General features: G+C 46.7%; 1 protein-coding gene across 1 annotated transcript; it reads right to left on the minus strand.

The window, feature by feature from the left end:
- Positions 1-328: 328 nt before the first annotated feature.
- Positions 329-8,508, minus strand: TEKTL1 (tektin like 1; the record flags this gene model as incomplete). Its single annotated transcript, XM_079703227.1, has 7 exons — positions 329-577; positions 1,110-1,223; positions 1,313-1,408; positions 1,544-1,710; positions 2,098-2,296; positions 6,616-6,720; positions 7,939-8,508. The coding sequence occupies 7 exons, from the start codon at positions 8,506-8,508 to the stop codon at positions 329-331; spliced, it is 1,500 nt and encodes a 499-aa protein (XP_079559353.1).
- Positions 8,509-20,538: the final 12,030 nt, after the last annotated feature.

A 20,538-nucleotide genomic window follows, 5' to 3' on the forward strand; every position in this document is an offset into this window, starting at 1 on the left:
AACTGTAAAATGGGAATAACAATTCACCTGCAGTTGAGGATATTTTATGAGGCCAGAGAGGAACAGTGACTTGCCTAAGGCCACACAATCTGAAATCGGGGAGCCAGGATTTGAACCCTAGAAATATGGTGGCCAAATCCATTCTATTAACTTCCAGGATACACGACCTATAAAGTGTTGTAGGGTAAGCGACCAGTAGGTGCCTAATAAGTGGTAATTATTACGTTATTTTAAATTATAATTCTGCTAGAGGGAGCTCGGAGAGAGGATGGGTCAGGAGAGAGGGAGGGCCGCTGGGTTGTGGCCGACTGGGGCTACGGTGTGCCTGTCACTTGCGGGCGATGCTGGACTCCGCGCGCGGTGGCGTGCGTGGGTCCCAGTCGTTGACCAGGCGCTGCGCCTGCTCATAGCACACGTGCGGGTGCCGCTGGCGGAGGCGCAAGCGCACCACGTTGCAGTCCACGTCCTGCCCGATCTTCTTGCAGTTGAGGCTCCAGGTGAGGTCCCTGCGCATGGAGAGCAGCTCCTCCAGGTTCTCCTCCACATGCGAGATGCGGCGCTGCAGTTTGTCAGTGCCCTGGAGACGGGGAGGGGCCGTGTTGAGAAACAGGTGAGCCCCAGCGAGGTGCTCTCGGGGATGTGAGGACACACCTGAGCCAGGTGTGCGTGTGAAAGGACAACAGCTGAAGAGGGGACGGACCTCAGATGGGGGGGCGCACATCTGAGTCAGGTGTGCGTGTGAAAGGGCCTCGCCTGGGAAGGAGCACAGCTAGGAGGGGCGAGCCTCAAATGGGGTTGGGAGTTACACACCTGGGCCCGAATGTACTTGGAAAAGAACCTGTGACAGGGTGGGTATGAAGGAGGGGATGCACCTGCAGTTGCGGGGAGGCGGGGACCTTGGATAGAGGTGGAGCAGAGGTTGAGGGAACTTATTTGAGACAGGTGTGGGTGTTGAAGAGCATCCTTCTGGTCGAGGAGTTGAAGGACTCACAGACCTGAGTGAGGGGGTCTTACCTGGGCTAAGTGTGCTTGAGAAAGGAGTCTTACCAGGGCAGGGCCGCGCCTGGAGAGGGTGGGCAGGCGCGGAAGGGGGACGGACAGGGGCTTACCTGGGCGAGGCGCGCGGCCTCCGGGAGTTGGGTGCCCACGTGTCTCTGATACATGCGAACCAGAGGTCTGTCCAGTTTCTCTCGAGTCTCCAGGTGACTTTTTGACACAGGACCCTGGCGGAGTGTGGTGTGTAGAGCCGTGAGGACCAGCCTACCCGACGCCCCTGGCCGCATCCCCGCAGACCCCTTTTCCCAAACCGTACCTTGATGAGGCCGCGGGTGATGTGCATCTCCTGGTTGAATTTCGTGCACCGGTGGATAGTTCCCCTCATTAGTCCTAAGGTCATGTTCAGTCTATCCTGGGTGGGTGGGAGCACAGGGAGAATCACGTCGGCCTCCTGTCCCCTCTCCTCCTGCGTCCCCCTTCTCCCTCCTCGGTGCTATAGCATCCTAGCCTCCAGCCGCCAACTCGGAGCGGCGCCGGCGGGGCCCACCTTCAGCTCCATGGTCTCGCGCATTTTCTGCGCTAGCGAGGCGCACACGCGGTCGCTTATCTGCCGTTGCCGCTCTCGCAGGTCCTCCTCGTTCTTTGCCATATCTAGCAAAGTGTCCTCGGACTCCATTAACAGTCGCTTGGCTTCGTACAGCGCCGTGGCGCACTCTGACGCAGTGAGGAGGAGGGACGCGTGTGAGGTGTCAGGGTCTCCTTTTCCCAACCCAGGCTTTCTGCGTCCCCCTCCCTATTCTCAGGTGGTGGTGGGCCCTGGGCAAGGGGGCTTTACTGATGGACTGGGAGAAAGTCCAGGGGAGGGGCCAAGAGCGGGGTTAGTATGAGTAGCGTCAGGGTGTGACTGAACGAGTCGGAGGGTGGGCAGCAGTAGTGCGCAGGGGAAAGAGCTAATCAAGAGCGTGCGCTCTGCTGGAGAATGGCACCCCGATCTCTTGGTCGAGGAGGGCAGTTACCCGGGGAAGGCAGCAGCCAAGAACTGGGGGAGAGGTGAGTACCAAGGAAACCCACTATAGTGGACTCCTTTCTGTGGGGTTTTACCTGGGGTATAGGTGCCCACAGGGTCTGGAGGCGGGGTTTTCAGGCCCTGAGTGCGCGGCGTGGGAACTCGGGAGAGGTTCACCCAAGAGTGGCGGCCGGCCTGCTCCAGAATCTTGTCCAGCGGCTGGTTCATTAGCTCCACAGCTTGGAGCCTCTCCTTACAGCAGAAGACCAGAGTGTCGCGGCAGGAGGCCAGGGTCTTGGAGCGAGGAAGGAGAGAGAGGCAGAGGTCAACTGTAAGCTGGGAGATTGGGGGAGGTGACTCGTGATCTCTCAGCGAGTGGCTGCAAAGTGTTTTGCCTCCAAATTGACTTTCTCCAGTTCTTGTTGCAGCCGGAAAGGAGCAACCCATTTTCAAGTGGAAGCTCAGATGCCCAATACTCTCAGCCTCTGTCCAGAAGCCTTCAGTGGTCCCCGGGTGGGGAGTAAGGAACAGTAGGGGCTGGTGGCAGCTTTCCTGTTCCCAGTATTAGTTGCTTGGGTTCTGTGCCTGGCTCTGCTCTGGCACCCTGAGAAAGCCTCTCCCCCATCAATTTCCCCATCTGTGAAGTGGAGAGGTATTTAGCTGTACCTACACTTTGGTCTTCCTGTGCCATCTCTTCTCCTCAATTGCATTCAGGGCTCATCCCACCCCCATCCTTAGTCTCCAGGTCTCCCTTCCTCTTTTCTACTTAGTATGAAGCACCCTCAGCTGTCTTCAGAGTTCCTCTTTCCAGGCTCTACTGCATCTGGACCCCCATCCCTACCCAAATCCTACTTCCACTATTATAAAATATATTGCATTCCTTAGATATATGTGATTATTTGAAAGTCATATTAAAACAGAAGACTTCATATATATATCCATATAAACACCACATTCATCAAAATATAGAATATTTCCATCACCTCAGAAATTTCCTTGATGCCCTGCACCTCTTTCCCACTAAGCTGCTTAGTAGATTAGTTAAGGGCTCAGTAAACTACAGACTTTGGACTGGCCATCTGGTTTTGTAAAGAAAACTTCATTGGAACATGGCCATGCTGATTCATGTACATATTCTTTCTGGCTGTTTTTGTGCTCCACTGGCCAAATTAAGTATAGATCTTTCTCGAGTTATGACAGGGTTACATCCCAGTAACTGTAAGTTGAAAATAGTATGTTGAAATGCATTTAATACACTTAACTTACCAAACATCATAGCTTAACCTAACCTACTTTAAACGTGCTCAGAACGCTTACATTAGTCTACAGTTGGGCAAAATCATCTAACACAAGGCCTATTTTTATAATAAAGTGTTGAATATTTCATGTTATTTATTGAATACTGTACTGAAAATGAAAACAGAATGGTTGTATGGGCACAGAATGGCTATAAGTGTATCCATTGAATATTTCATGTAATTTATCGAATAATGTACTGAAAGTGAAAAACAGAATGGTTGTCTGGGTACAGAATGGCTATAAGCGTGTCAGTTATTTACCCAGTGGCTGACTGGGAGCTGTGGCTCACTGCTGCTGCCTGGCATCATGAGAGAGGATTGTACTGCATATTGCTAGCTGGGGAAAAGATAAAAATTCAAAATTTGAATTACAGTTTCTACTGAAAGTGTATCACTTTTGCACCATCATAAGTTGAATCATTGTAAGTTGAGGACCATCTGTAATTGTGACAGAGACTGTACTGCACACAAAGCTTAAACAATTTACTACCTGACTCTTTAAGAAAAAGCTTTTGAAATTTAGAACTTCATATAAATGGAACCACACAGTGTGTACTTTTAATGTCCAGCTTCTTTTGCTGAATATCATATCACTGAGATTCATCCATTTAGGTAAAAAATGGATTTAAAAAGTCTTTCATTCATTAATGAATTCAAATATTCATTAAGCCCTTCCTGTATGCTGGGCAGTGTGCCAGGTGGCAGGGATGCAGTGGGGAAAAATGATCCAGTTCCTGACCAAAGGAAGTGAGAGGGTCAGCATGTGCAGATAAGATTGGATAGTGAGTGAATCAGAGAAATGGGGATTATCTGAAAGGGTGCATGGGATCAAAAGAGGTTTTTTTTTTATTGTGGTAAAATAGACATAGAAATTTGCCAAGTAAACCATTTTAAGTGTACAGTTCAGTGGCATTAAGTATATTCACAATGTGCAACCATCACCACTGTCCATTTTCAGAACTTTTCACCATTCCAGATAGGTCTGTATCCATTAAAGGATAACCCCCCATTTGTTCACTGGTGAGAATGATCCAATAAAGAAAGAAATATTGATGATGCAGGAGAAGGGGAGAAGGTAGGTGTGGCAGGTAGATAGAATTATAGAACTGGCACAGGAAAAATGAGAGAAGTTTTCCTCAGTGGTTTCCATGCATTGGGGCCATTCATTGAGAATGAAGAAGGAGCAGGGAGTTGGAGAGATCTGAAGGAAGAGAAGGTATGAAATAACTTGCACAGCGGGACAGCAAGCCTTCTAGAGACACATGGTGAGATCTCTGGGAAAGCTCTGAGTGTCAATTTGAGATCTGAGTTCATGATTTTAAGTTGAAGCATGTCTGTTTGGTGTGAGCATTTTTCTCCTGGGTTTATATCTGTCTGTCTTTTCCCACCTCCCAATTTCCCTTTCTTTCTTGCAAGCCCTTCCCTAAGGGGGCCACAGGGTCTTCTCCCTTGTCTGTTTCAGACTTCCTTGAAGGGTTTTTCAGGATCACCAGATTTAAAGGAATATGACAGCGGCCTGGGGGTGCCGTAGGTTGAGTGCAATTAAGGTTCAGCACCACGGACAGTAGGTGCACCAGCTCCTAAATCCTTTTCCCCAACTCCACTCTCCCAACCCTGGCCGGTCCCTTCTTTAAATGCCCCTATAATATGAACTCCTTGAGGGCAAGGCCAGTTCTGTACTGTTCACAACTTTGTCCCCAATGCCAAGCACGGTGGTTGGGACACCAGGGTACTGGATTAATATTTGTCAAATGGAAGAGTCAAAAGTACACACAGCCTCCATGAAACATAAGTACTCTCCCATCTCCATTAGTGATCTCATAAGGAAATCCTTGTTGCAAGAGTGAAGGATTCAGTGGGAGACCATCTCTGGCTGGAGCTGACAGAGACAAGCACATAGTACAGTGTAAAGAGCTCAAGACGTCTGAGTTGAATCATGAGGAAGTTCTCCCACTCTTGGGTACATATCCAAAGGAAATCAGGACCTCAAAGAGAAATAGCTCCCATGTACATTTCAGCATTATTCACAACAGCCAAGACATAGAAACAATCTAAATGTCTGTTGACAGATGAATGGATAAAGAAAATGTGATATAATATAATATATAATACAGTAATATAATAATATTAGTAGTAATTACCAGTAATAACAATATTACTATATTTTATTAATACTATTACTATACTAATAATATATAGCAATAATATTAATAATTAATATATTATGTAGATATCAATATACTATAGTATATAATAATATATAATATATAATGAAATATTATTCAGTCTTTAAAAAGAAGGAAATCTTGCCATTTGTGACATCATGGATGAGCCTGGAGGATATTATGCTACGTGAAATAAGCCAGATGCAGAAAGGTCTCACTTATATGTGGAATCTAAAATAGTCACATTCAGAGAGGGAGAAAGTAGAATGGTGGTTGGCAGGGGCTGAGGGGAGAGAGAAATGGGGAGATGTTGGTCCAGTTGTACAAAGTTTCAGTTATGCAAGATGATTAAGTTCTGGGGATCTAATGTAACTATAGTTAACAATACTGTCTTTTTTTTTTTTTTTGCGGTACGCGGGCCTCTCACTGTTGTGGCCTCTCCCGTTGCGCAGCACAGGCTCCGGAGGCGCAGGCTCAGCGGCCATGGCTCATGGGCCCAGCCACTCCATGGCATGTGGGATCTTCCCGGACCGGGGCACAAACCCGTGTCCCCTGCATCGGCAGGTGGACTCAACCACTGCGCCACCAGGGAAGCCCAATACTGTCTTTTATAATCGAAATTTGCTAAGTGTTCTCACCACACACATGAGGTGATTATGGTGATTATTTCACAGTGTACAAATATATCGAATCCTCAATCTGTACATTTAAATATATACACAATTTAAATTTGTTAATTGTATCTTGCTAAAGCTGGAAAAAAAAGACACCTGAGCTGAAACCACAGCCCTACCACTGGCTAGCTCCATGCCTTGGGTGAGGCCATGTCTTTCTGAGCCTCAACTTCCCCATCTCTAATGAGGGGATCATAGTTCTATTTCACAGGAGGATTTTAAAGACTTAATGACTGCAGAGGGCTTGGCACAGAGGGGGATGTTCATTACTATTTTGAGGCCCAACTCCATCTCTCAGAGCTCCAGTCTTTCCATTTCATAAAGTAGAAATACAGTGAATGTCAGGTCAGGGTGGGGCGGGTGTGTGGGTTGAGGGATTTGCTGTTGCTACAGTCCCCAAGGTTAGAGCAGTTTGCCCATTAGGTGGCCAAGGATCCCCCTCCAGCTCCCTTAAAGTGGCCCCAGGTATTCCCAACCTTGAGCAGGGCCTCTGATTTTTCCATATCTTTCTCCAACTTCCTCTTCATGCTCTTTAGCTCCTCTTTCTCCCAGATAAGCATACTGTCAGCTTTGTCAGGGATCTGGAAAACAAGGAGAGAATCTTTCACACCTTTGGGAAAGGGCTGGAGGGAGAGTTCTCCTTCCAGAGTAGTAGAGGGTTTGCCAACCTCATAAACTCTGGCTTTGGGGAATGGAGTTGGGGGCACTCTCGCCTTTTGGGGATCTCACTCTCTGAGAAGGCTTTACCTTTTAGGGGGTTCTCACTTGGGGTAGGTCTTACCCTCTAGAGAGCGGGGCTGGGGGCTTCTCCCTTTTACAGGTAGGAGCCCAGTGAGCTGGGATGGAAGTGACTTAACCTGGGGAAAGGTTATCATCACTTTCTGTGGCTGAGGGTCCCCCTTCCTTGGTGATGGTCTTATCTTCTCTCCCTGGCTAGAAGTGGAGGAGTCTCATCATAGGGATGATGAGGGTTTGCCTTCTTGAGGTCTTACTATCTGGATCTGAGGGCTGGGACTAGGAATCCCACCCTGTGGGTGGGGTCTCATCTCTCCCCAGGGAGGCTGGAATATTCTCCCCTTTTGGGGTGGGGGTCTGGGGTTTCACTTTAGGGGGAGGATTTCACCAGGCCTGGGACTAGGGGTCTCACCCTTTCCCCCTGGCTAGGGGCTTAAGTCTCAGGTGCAGGGGCTGGGAGTCCAAGGGTCTCAATCTTTAGGCAAAATCTGCTCCTTTCCGCCTGGGTGAGGCCCCGGGAGGGGTTCTCACTCTCTGAGGCTGGTGGGGGACTTTGGTTAGGGTTTTAAAAATAAGCATTTTGAGGAGAGTTTCATCTGGGTTGGGACCAGGACATCACCCACTCTGCTCAGCTGGGGGCTTCGTGTGTGTTTTCAGTGGGATTGGGGCACTGAGGGTCTCATGCCTGTGGGAGGGTCTCACCCTCTGTGCCTAGGGACTGGGTGAGTGATTTCATGTGTGGGCTGGGGGGTGTAGATTTTACTCTTTGGAAAGGATTTCATCTAGTCTGACTCAAGGGTCCGCCTTCTCTCCCTGGCCGGGAGACTGGGATAGATTCCCGCTCTGGGGCAAGGGGCCTGAGAATCTCATCTCTTTAGGAGGATCTCCGCCTCTGGCGCTGGGAACAAAGGCACCTCATCTTGGGGTATTTTCTTGTGCTCTCACTCAATGGAGCTGGGACGGGTTGGAGAGTTCTCTCTATAGGGTGGGTTTTGCCCAGGCTGAGCATCTGGGAGCGGAGGCCTCAGTCTTTGCGACTGAGCTGGGGGGAATGGTGGTCCCACCTTCTCAGACTTGGGCCGGTAGCCCCGCAGCTTGACGCTCTGCTGGTTAATAAGCAGTGCCTTGCGCACTTCGCTGAGCCTGTGGTCGGTAGCCTCCCGCTGGCGCTGCAGCAACCGCAGCTGCCCATTGACCTGCTGCTGGGCGCGGCTGAGGCGGGCGGCAGTGAGGCGCGCCCCACGAGCGTGCGCGTGCACCACCTCGGCCGTCTGCAGGGCCCGCGCGTCGCGGTGTAGGGGCAGCGGCAGGCGCGCGTGCCAGGCAGGCGGCTTCATCTTGCCCTTCCACAACGTAACGCCCTCACCCGGCGGTGGCTTCTCCGTGGTGCTGCCACCTTTGAGCGTCTCCACGCGGAAGCGCCAGGGCAGGATGTAGGCGTCCCGGCAGAGGTGGCGCGCCATGTGTGGGTTCCGCACACTGTCCTTGGGTTGCCACATGGTCACCGCCTCTTGCCCACAGCGGTCGGTCAGCTGGTGCGCCTTCTGTGTCAAGGCCTCGGTCGCCTCGCGCCATGCTGGAGGCCCAACACGCGTGTCCTGGCTGTGCTCAACCGGGGGTATCAACACGGGCATGGTCCCTGACTGGTGTCCTCGCCTGGCCCGAGGTCCTCTCCAGGAGGGGCAGGGACCCCCAACGACACGCAACTCCTTCCTGGCCTGAAGAGTGAGAGAAGCAGAGCACCCATCACCATGACGACCGTGGCAACAGAGCAGGCAGAGTTCCAAAAGTGGGGGAGGGGAAAGGCTACAGGGAAGGGTTGGATGGACTCTTTGCTTTGGAGCCAGGCAGAGGTGGCTTGGCATCCTGGCTCTTTGAGAAAACCGACCGCATCTAGCCCACCCCTCACTGTTGCTTCTTACCCTCCAGGAACACGGGCCTTCTTCCAGCTCTGAGGACATGCTAAGGTCTTTCCCACTTCAAAGCTTTAGATTTGCTGTTCCTTCTGTGTAGTATACTCCTTTCCACCTCCTTCCCATGGCTGGCTCCTTTTCAGTCTTCAGAACCCAGCTTAAATATCACCATCTTAAAGGAGTCTTTCCTTAGTGCAAAATCTAAGCCCTACTCTCTCCCATCACTCAGGATTTTTAGTGCAAGCCACAGCAAAGGAAAAGATGGTTTCCCGGTCAGAATCACAGCCAAAAAATACAAAGACACGTGGTGGCTCCTGAGTACACCATGGCTACCACTGCAGAAATCTCAGCTGCTGGTTGGCTGTCCCTGGGAATGGCACTGTTACTGCGACCAGCAACTGAGTCAGTTCTCTATAGTACCTGCTTTTTTGCCTCCTTAGTTCCCAGGGTCCAAGGTGGCTGCATCTAATTCCCTAAGCCTGTGTCACCTGATCATGCCTGAGCTACAAGGGAAGCTAGGAAAGCGACTCATGTCTGAACTTCCTGTTTCTATGGCGGAAGGAGGTCTTTGTTTTCCACCCACCAAGACTTACATGATGTATAATTCCTCCAACATAGGAAGCCTCTCAGAGTCTGGGGAAGAAAAAGAGACAATTGCCCTCAATCTCTCTCCCATAATTCTCCATCACATCACCTTGTTTGTTTCCTTCTAGCAGTGGCATCTTTATCTGGGCCATTGATAGGCATCTCAAACTCGACAGGTCCAAAACCACACTTTTGATAAATCTCCCTGATCTTTTTCCTCTGCTAGTGTTCTTTGACTTGATAGTTTACCCACCATCCACCCCAGTTGCTCATGTTAAAATCTTAGGAAGCTTCCTTAATTTTTTTGTGTCCACGTCCAATCCATCAGCAAGTTTTGCCTGTCCTACCTTCAAAACTTATCTCCAGTATGATCTTTTTTTTTTCTCCATTGCTACCAGCGGCAATCTTATTCTCATTCACACCATCATCTACCTGGTCTCCCTGTCTACCCCCTCCTCCCTTGCCTCCCCAAATTCATTCTCCACACTACAGTCAGCACTATGTTTTAAACTAGAGCACATCACTTTCTCACTTAAAAACCCTTCAGTGAATCTCATAGTACTTAGAATAAAATCTGAGATCTTTACTCAAAAGTGTCACTTCCCTGAACTAACTCATCTTCTATCTTCCACCCCCAGGTCCACTCCGCACTGTGCTCCAGTCTCTCTGGCCATCTTTGTGTTCCTCTAAAATGTCATGCTAGTTCCTACCTCAGGGCCTTTGTACTTGCAGTTACCCTTTTGGCTGAATCTCTTTCTCTCAAGATTTTTGCCTGGCTGGGTTCTTGGTCTCCTTCAGGAAGGTCTCACCTCTTAGCCAGGTCTTCCTTGACTACTTAAAAGCAGCTCCCTTAGTCTTACATTCTCTTTACATAGTGTCTTCATAACACTCACTACTATCTGAAAATGTCTTATCCATTTATTTGCTTACTGAAATTTTTTTTTTGTCTCCCCCACCTACCCTGGAAGAATCCAAGAGTCTCTAGAGCAGGAACCTTGCTCTCAAGTGCCCAGCACAGCTCAGGGCACACAACAGGTCCTCAGTACACATGGGATGAAGGAATGGATGGCCTCAATCACATGCTGTGATAATTTTACTTGCTTCTTTTTTTTTGAGATGAAAGTTTCATAAATAAAATTAACCATTTAAAAGTGCACAATTCAGAGGCATTTAGTACATTCACAATGTTGTGCAACCACCACTTCTACCAGGTTCTAGAACATTTTTATCATCCCCCAATAAAACCTTGTTCCCAGTCCCCTCTCCCCTCAGCCCCTGGCAACCACTATCTACTTTCTATCTCTATGGATTTCCCGGTTTTGTATATTTCATTTAAACTAATCATACACTGTGTGACATTTTGTGTCTGGGGCCTCTTTCACTTAGTGTGATGTTTTTGAGGTTTGTCCAAGCTGTAGCATGTATCAGTACTTCATTCTTTTTTATGGCTGTATTCCATTATATTTATATACTGCAACTTGGTTTACTCATTGATTAATTGATGGACATTTTATGTATTTTTTACTTGTCTCCTTTGTCTACCGTCCCCATCAGACTGTGAGATTCATGAAGGCAGTGACCTTGCCTATTTTATATATCACTGAAACCCAGCACCCAGCACAGATGGTGGCTCATAGTAAGTACTCAATAAACATTTATTTAATGAATACATGAGTGAAGGAATGAATAAGTGTTTTCTTATTGAGTGACTGAGAAACGCAAGGAAGAGAAAGGAATGAATGACCCTGGCTTTGCAAAATCAAAGGATCATTAGTAATGGGGAGGAATAAGATGGAAAACTGAAGGCTCCCAGGTCAGCCATGCTGGACACCCACCAGGAAGAAATGGGGGTAGGTAACCTTTGGTGATGGAGGCTTGTTTCAAGGATTCTCAGGAATGCGGGTTTAGTACACACATTAGCCCCTGGGCCCAATGGTATCTGACTCAACAGATCTTCACTAGAGTCAGGATAGTACCATGGTCAAGATTCTGGAGTCAGATGACTTGGGTTCAAATTATGATTCTGACACTTGCCATCTGTGTGATCTTGGGCAAGCCACTTGACTTCTCTGTGCTTCCGTTTCCTCATCTGTCAACTAGGATAATAGGATTGTGGCATGGATTAAATGAGTTAATAAGAATGACGTGCTTAGCATGGTAACTGACACAGAGTAATCATTTTGAAAGTGTTTACATTTCATTTTTATTAATTGAATAAATAGACGAATGAGCTATTTTATTTATTTTTATTTATTTTTTATTTTTTATTTTTTTTAACTTTTTCGGTACGCGGGCCTCTCGCTGTTGTGGCCACTCCCGCTGCGGAGCACAGGCTCCGGATGCGCAGGCTCAGCAGCCATGGCTCACGGACCTAGCTGCTCCACGGCATGTGGGATCTTCCCGGACTGGGGCACGAACCTGTGTCCCCTGCATCAGCAGGCGGACCCTCAACCACTGCGCCACCAGGGGAGCCCCGAATGAGCTATTTTAATACCAGGCCATGCAGAGAGGGTTTCACAAAGAACCAGGGAGATAGCTCATTTGGGACAATATTCTGGACTCAACCATCCACCTTTGCTCTGTTCATTTAATGCTTCCATTTTCCTAACTGGAGGATTTCACTGGATTGGGTTGCTGCCTGGTGTATGGAGCACATCTATTGGGCAGTGTTTGTGCTAAGCTACCCAAGGGACACCTGTGTCAGACCTACATATGGAGGATTTTGGCTCCAACTTGGATCTTTGGTGAAATTCATTAGGGCGATGGGTGAGGGTGTGGTCTGTCCCATTCTGGCTTTTAATTGGTTCTCCTCTTTCTTGCCAATATACTCCTAGTGTGTATTACGTCGTCTGAGCATTGAAATTGGTGCATGCATACTACTGCCCATTGCTCAGTCTGCCAACTTCTCCTCATTTTCATCTTCCAACACAAGTTTGACTATATCAACTTCTAAAACTCATCTCCAGTTCCTGGCTTCGGTGGCCCGTTTTGGACACATTCTTTTTCCTATCCTGACACACATGTCCATTTTTAGGAATAGGTGAACCATCTTCTGCACTGCTTTCAAAGTCTGCTGGTCAGAGCCTGGGTTGGAAGGTGCTAGAGACTGAAAGTTTGTGTCCTTCCAAAACTCATATGTTAAATCCTAATGCCCAATGTGATGGTATTTGGAGGTGGGGCTTTGGGGAGAGGATTAGATCATGAAGGTGGTGCCCTTGTGAATGGGATTAGTGCCCTTTTAAAAGAGACCCCAGAGAGCTTCCTCACCCCTTCCACCATGTAAGAACATAGCGAGAAGAAGCTGTCTATGAGCCAGGAAGCTCTTACCAGACACAAAATCTGCCAGTACCTTGACCTTGAACTTCCCATCTTCCATAACTGAGAAATAAATGCCTGTTGTTTATAAGCCACCAGTCTGTTATTCTGTTATAGCAACATGAACTCAGTAAGACAGCAGGTGCCTGGAAGGAACCAGAGCAGGGATGGGGTTGGCTCTCAGTCTCCAAGAGATTGAACTATGTGTGGCTGAACAGAAATAATGAAGTTTAAAAAATGCTACAGAAACACTTACACACATGAGTTGAGGGCTGGGAAAATGTTTCACTACTCTCCAAGCCCAAATACCTTCTCAAGCTAACAGATAAATCTATTTTCATGATATGAAAATAATGTATGCACATTGTGTAAAGCACAGAAAATATGATGAGGAGAATAAGAATCATCTGTAATTTTACCATCCAGAGATAACTATTCTGAACATGTTTTGATTTCACTCTAGCCATTTCTCTATCTCCCCCCCTCCATATATATAGTTACAGGTGTACACATCTCCCTCCTCCCAACATACTAAAGCTCAAATATTTCTAACTCAGGCCAGTGGGGAATAATATTTGTAAAATTAGCTCTCTGATTTTTATAATGAAGAACGTTTTACAGAGATTCCTTTTTGTAGCCATCTTTGGTGGGACCACCTGTTCTATATAATGAGTCCTACAAAGTGGGGAGCAGAATTCTGCCCTTGCTTTGAATAGAGTGAAAATGCAGAATGTATGAAGGAGGATCTTCTAAAACTTCTGGCTTTTCTTTCCTTTTTCTTTTGATGTTACATGGAGATGCCCTTCACTCTGAAATCTTGGCAGGTAATTATCAGAAACCCTTTTTTAGGTCCCCTGATGTCTTCCCTTCTGGGGCACCAGTTTCTACTTTTAGTAGGTGCCCCCTTTCTCTTGGAGATAATCACATCAATTGGTCTCTTTTTCCAGGGGGATATGACCTAGAATCAGTTTTGTCTTTGAGAAATGAGGTCGCTTTCCTGGGGGAGGTGTCAGGAGACTGTGGGAAGCCCCAGGCTGGGAGAGGAGGTTCTTCCTGGTTTTTCCTGGTCACCTCCTGCAGAGGTGGTGACCATGCTGGTCAGTGAGGGATAAAGACTGGTCCGTATGTCTCTAGCCCCCATCAGTCCTCTGAAATTGTCTAGGCAAAGGTTATCAATGTCCTCCTGCAACTGACCAATTCCTAGTTTCTTTTCCATCCCATTCAACTTGACCTCTAGGCAGCATTTGAAATTATCAACCACCTGTAACGTGAATATCCTCCCCTATACTCTTTCACACTCTTCCCTTTTGCCTTTAGTCTTGGTCCTTCACTGGCTGGTTGTCTGCCATCCACCCTCAAATATTGAGTGTTCTTTAGGTGAGTTAAGCAGTCTTGAAGATGGCTCCTAGTGGTCCCCACCACTGATCTTCATGTCCTGTGTAATTCCCTCTTTTTGAGGGTGGGCTGAACCTAGTGACTCACTTCTAACCAATAGATTATAGTGAAAGTGATAGGATGCCCTTTCTGAGATTAGGTTATAAAGAGATCATGGCTTCTGTCTTGCTCACTCTTTCAGAAAAGGAGAGGCCACATGGCAAGGAACTGAGGGAACTTCTGGTTATCAGCCACTGAGGACCTAAGACTCTCAGTCCAATATTCTTGAAGAGCTGAATCTTGCCAATGACCCCATGAGTAAGCTTGGAAGCATATCCTACCCCCGTCTAGCCTTGAGACTAGATAGATGCCCTGGCTGACATCTTGTCTGCAGCCTGGTGAGAGACCCTGAGACAGAAGACCCAGCTAAGCTCTGCCCAGATTCCTGACCCACGGAGACCCATGTAATAAATGTGTTGTTTTAAGTTTTATGCTGCTAAGTTTTGGGATAATTTGTTATGCAGCAACAGCTAGCTAATACATTAGATTTCCATTCTCCATTCACTTCTCATCCATCACCTTCTCCCTGGAAAATCTCATCCACATTAGTGGATTTGGGTATCACTTATTTGGTTAGGATGACTGTGGCTTTAAGACCAATGGGTAGGTTTAGTGAGATGAGCCTCAAGTTTAGAATAGCATCCAAATTCCTTACCATGATCTACAGAATTCCAGTTCTTTACCATCTGGTCTACCTTTTCTTCCCCCTATCCCATCACTTTGTCCTTGGATCATGAAGCCATGCTGGTGCTCAGATTCCTCAAACTTATTTAATTTCATGGTCTTTGTACTTGCTTTCCCCCTCTCTAGAATATTCTTCCCTCTCTGGAATGTTTTTCACCTGCATTTTTATATGGTTTACTCCCTCTCATCTTTTAGGTCTCTGCCCAGGTATTATCTCCTAAAGGGCCTTTCCCTGACCATCTGAAGTATCACACCGCCATGTTGTACTGCATCTCTCCTACATCAGTTTGTGATTCTCTCAATTCCGTCTCTAAATATCAGCTCCTTGACAGGGACCTCACCTGTCCTAGTCATCACTGAATCCCTGGTGCCTAGCTCAGTTTCTGGCACAAAGCAGGTTCTTAATACTTATTTGTTGAATGACTGAATGATGGTGGCCCTACCATGCTTGGACTTAATTCATGTGTGGACCAACCAAAGACTTTCTGCTGCTTCTGCCATGGGCATTCCTGTTCTGGTTGCTCAACCTCCAAGCGTCCTTCTTATGAGGGAACCCAAATTAGGTGGGAGGCAGGACAGATGAAGGGCCTTGCCTACTTTCGTGGGTTGAAGTGTGTCTTCCCCAAAAGATATGTTGAAGTTCAGACTCCTTGTACCTATGAACATGACCTTATTTGGAAATAGGGTCTTTGAAGATGTAATTAGTTAACATGAGTTTATACTGGAGTAGGGTGAGCTTTTAATCTAATGACTAGTGTCCTTGTAAGAAGACTATGTGAAGAGACAGAAACACAGACAAGGAAGATGGCCATGTGAGCAAAGAGGCATGGATTTGAGTGATGCCTACAAGTCGAGGAATGCCAAGGATTGCTGGCAACCACTAGAAGATGGAAGAAGCAAAGAAGGGTCCTCCCCTAGAGCCTTTGGAGGCAGCATGACCCTGCCAACCCAGGGTCAAACCAGTTTAGTTTCAGAATTCTGGGCTCCAGGACTGTGAGAGAATAAATTCCTATTCTTTTAAGCCACCCAGTTTGTGGTAATTTGTTATGGTAGCCCTAGGAAACTAATATAATGGTGTCTATCCATTTAAGTCTGGGGTCCCCTGACTACTTCTGGCCTGTCTCTACATAACACTTCCTATCACCTGTGCACACTGGAAACACCTCTTCAATGCTCAAAATGCAGAACCAGAGAGAATCAGCCATTTCTTCTGGCTGTCTGAGCTCATCTTCTAATTTCTAGGTTTCCCACCTTCACCTTCACCTTCCTCTCATCTCCTGCTGGGGCCTCCTTTAAACCAAACTCACCAGATCCCCTGAGGCATGGAGCTCACTGATATGGTCCACAAAGATCTGCCTCCTTGGGTTCAGAGCAGGTTAGAGATAGATGGAGAGAGGATGTGAGGGTCCACCAGAAAAATCTGTCTTTCCTAATGGATTGATTGATTGATTGAGTTATTTGACAAATATTTACTGAGCACCTGCTCTGTGTCAGGCACTGGGCTAAGAACCAGGAGAAGAGAGTGACAAGACAAAGCCCCTTCTCTCATGGACCTTCCCATCCAGTGGGGGAGACAGAAAATGAAAAGCTAAAATAAACCACTAAGGTCATGTCAGATAGAGGTAATTGCTTAAGTTGCAGTGACAAATCATAATAATGACAGGCAGAACAACAAACTGCCAAAATGACATGATTCTTATTTTTTTTATTGTGGTAAAACATACACAGCATAACATTTACCGTCTTCACCTTTTTTTTTTTTTTTGCAGTACACGGGCCTCTCACTGTTGTGGCCTCTCCCGTTGCAGAGCACAGCCTCCGGACGCGCAGGCTCAGCAGCCATGGCTCACAGGCCCAGCCGCTCCGCGGCATGTGGGATCTTCCCGGACCGGGGCACGAACCCGCGTCCCCCGCATCGGCAGGCGGACTCTTAACCACTGCGCCACCAGGGAAGCCCCGTCTTCACCATTTTTAGTGTACAGTTCAGTGGCATAAGTACATTCACATTGTCATGCAACTATCATAATCATCCATCTGCAGAACTTGTTTATCTTCCCAAACTGAAACTCTGTCCCCATTAAGCACTAACTCCCTATTCCCCCTCCCCGGAGCCCCTGGCACCCACCATGCTACTCTCTGTCTTTATGAATCTGACTGCTCTAGGGACTTCATATAAGTGGAATCATAAAGTATTTGTCCTTTTGTCTCTGGCTTATTTCATCTAGCATAATGTCCTCAAGGTTCATCCACATTGTAACATATAGGCATGATCCTAATTTTGAACTGGGAAAAATATCCCCACTTGGAAAGTAACCCACCAACATTTTTTTTTCTGTTTCTTTTTTCTCCCATGCACATCTTTTTTTTAATTTTAATTTTTATTTTATTTTTTTGCCGTACGTGGGCCTCTCACTGTTGTGGACTCTCCCGTTGCGGAGCACAGGCTCCGGACGCGCAGGCTCAGTGGCCATGGCTCACGGGCCCAGCCGCTCTGCAGCATGTGGGATCTTCCCGGACCTGGGCACAAACCCGTGTCCCCTGCATCAGCAGGCGGACTCCCAACCACTGCGCCACCAGGGAAGCCCATCCCATCAACATTTTAATGATGATTATGAATAGGATTTCGGTGACTTTTTTGTTTCCTTCTACACTTTTTGCATTTCCCAAATTTTCTACAATGAATATGCATTACCTTGATCATAAAAAAAGTCTTTAAAAAATTTGCCCTCTGTTTATCTCTCTCTCTTCCCTGCCAGCAATGCTGCTAGGGCTCCCCAGCTCCTGGATGTGCCACCGAAGACACTTCTACTACTACAGTCTACTCATTGCCTGTTTATTTTTTTATTGCCTCTTCTAAATACCTCTCTAGACAGGAAGTCTCAGCAGGAAGCAGATATACCCTCAAACTGGATAAGTTGAGGAGAGTTTGGTGAAGGTGTGGTTGGAGAGCACACATGGGATGGCACAGTAACAGAGCTAGCAGCACCTGGTTAACAGTTGTCCATCCCTGGAAGAACATTCTGGAGAGGTGGGAAGCAAAAGCAGAGAGAGAGGAGGGAGCAGTTACTTCTAGAATTTGGAGAGAGCCACCTGCCAGGACCTGTGGTCCCTAATTTTTTGGCGCCAGGGGCCGTTTTCGTGGAAGACCAATTTTCCATGGACGGGGCGGTGGGGGAGGGTGGTGGTCCAGGCAATAATGTGAGCAATGGGCTCCCTAGCCCGCCACTCACCTCCTGCTGGGCGGCCCGGCTGCTAACAGGCTGAGGACCCAGTACATGGCTGGGGGTTGGGGACCCCAGTCTACAGTCTAGGGGCACAGACATCTGCAGTGAGTGTGTAGGGAGGAACCTGAGGGAAAAAATACCCTGGCCTCACTCTCCTCCATCCCTCTGCCCTCCTGAAAGGGTCTCCCTTGCCAGAATCCAACCAGAAGTCAGAGAGCGAAGGGAGCCTGTTGGTATGATCCATGAGGGTCAATGTCCTATAGGACACAGAATGAAGGGAAGATGGAGAGTGTCTTAGGCAGCATTATGGAAGTTCTCCAGGGCCATTTCTCATTGAGATAGAGCTCTGAGCACAGTGCTGGGCTTCCCCACTCAGTACAATGCTGGGCACAAAACAGGTGTTCATTAATGTTGAATAAATAATCATGAACTAGAAGGAGACAGATTTTTAAATTGTAAAACACACTTAAGGTTTACCACTGTAGCCATTTTTTCCAGCTTTATTGAGATATAATTGACACATAAGATTGTGTAAGTTTGAGGTCTACAATGTGTTGATTTGATATATTTATATGTTGCAAAATGATTACCACCATAGCCATTGTAACTATTTTAAAGTCATAAGTTAGTTTTATTCTTTTTTTTTTTTGGCTGTGCCATGCCGCATGCAGGATCATAGTTCCCCAACCAGGGATCGAACCTGCACGCCCTGCCTTGGAAGTATGGAGTCTTAACCACTGGACCGCCAGGGAAGTCCCTAAAGTCGTAACTTAGTGATGTTAAGTACATTCAAGATGCTGTGTAGGTATCACCACTACCTAGCTCCAGAAATTTTTAATCACCCCAAAAGGAAACCCTGTACCAATAAAGCAGTCACTCCCCATACACTCCTCCCTCTAGCTCCTGGTAACAACTAATCTGCTTTTTGTCTCTATAGATTTACCTATTCTGAATATCTCATATAAACATAAATGCAGGCTGAATTTTGGAGGTGGGTAACTTACACCTTCATCTCTGACTTTCTTCTCCCCTCCCCCCCTGAAATTCTGCTTGTAGTTTCAGACACTTTGCTTAGCAGGCCACTCTGGTAATGAGGGTGGGGTCGGAGTATGGGGGCCTAGCCTTCCTCTTCCCCCTCCCTTGCTCCCTCTGGAGCCCAGGGGATGAGGGGGAAGCTGCCAGTGGATAATGAGACCCCTTTCTCCCTTAATGACTCTGGGGGCTGCGAGGATGCCGCAGGCTAGCTCTGCCCTAATTAATTAATAGGGAGTGCTTTCCACAGAGGAATTAGCCTCGATTCCTCCATCTCAGGCTCCTCTTGGCTCAGCGGTGGCTCAGGCCCCACCCCACAGCTGGAGCAATCATCTGGGACAATCTGGGGATGCTCTGTCAGGGCTGGCCTGCCCTCCTAATACTAGGGCCAGAGCTGGAGCCTCTGGTCAGAGTGGACCTGGGGTGGGCTCACAATCTGGCCACACCATTTATTAACAATGTGGGCTGTAACTTAACTTCTTTGAGCCCCCTTTACACCTATAAAAGGGAGCCAGTAGCCTTTCCCTTATTGAAAGAATGAGAGAGAGACACAGGGCCAGGCTGAGGGTGAGGAGAATGAGGCACTCACCTGGGCTGCAAAATGTTTAGGAGAGTCAAAAGAAACTCTGTAATTAAGATAAATGATATTAGAATATTATTATTGGAATATTAACTTTGAGAAGTGATAGATATGTTTATGGCCTTGATGGTGGTGATGGTTTCATGGGTGTATACTTGTTCCCAAACTCATCAGGTTGTATATGTTAAATACGTTCAGATTTTTACATGTCATTTTACCTCAGTAAAATGGTTAAAAGAAAAGAAAAGAATAGGGCAGTGAGATGTGTGTAACTGTAATTTTGAAATAATGAAATAAGTCAGATTTTTTTCTTTATAAATTATTATTTGGGGATATAGTTATGTTATCTTTTCCCCATTCAGAGATAATAAAGATATTCTCCTAGAAAAAAGATAAATAATATTCCAATGTGAATAATTAAAAAGTCACACAAAATTAATGCAAAAATCCATGGTAAGCAAAATATCAAAATGTTAAAGACAGAAATCAGTAAGAGTATTGAGCTGAGCCATATGGAATTCTGAAGCACAAGGAAAAACCAGGAATTCTGATCCTGTCTTTATTTGAAATGTTGGTATTTTGTTAATTGTGGATTTTTTGCATTAATTTTGATTTTTAAAAATATTGCATTGAAATATTATTTATATTAAATATCGAGTTTTTTGGGCACTCCTTTACTTTTCCTTAAATTGAGGTGAAATTCAAACAACATGAAATTAACCATTTCAAAGAGTACAGTTCAACTACTCAGCCATAAAAAAGAATGAAATAATGCCGTTTGTAGCAACAGGATGTAACTAGAAATTATCATATTAAATGAAATAAGTTAGAAAGAAAGATAAATGCCATATGAAATCACTTATATGTGGAATCTAAAATATGACACAAATGAACCTA

The sequence above is a fragment of the Hyperoodon ampullatus genome (assembly GCF_949752795.1).
Source record: "Hyperoodon ampullatus genome assembly, chromosome: 4".
NCBI lineage: Eukaryota > Metazoa > Chordata > Mammalia > Artiodactyla > Ziphiidae > Hyperoodon > Hyperoodon ampullatus.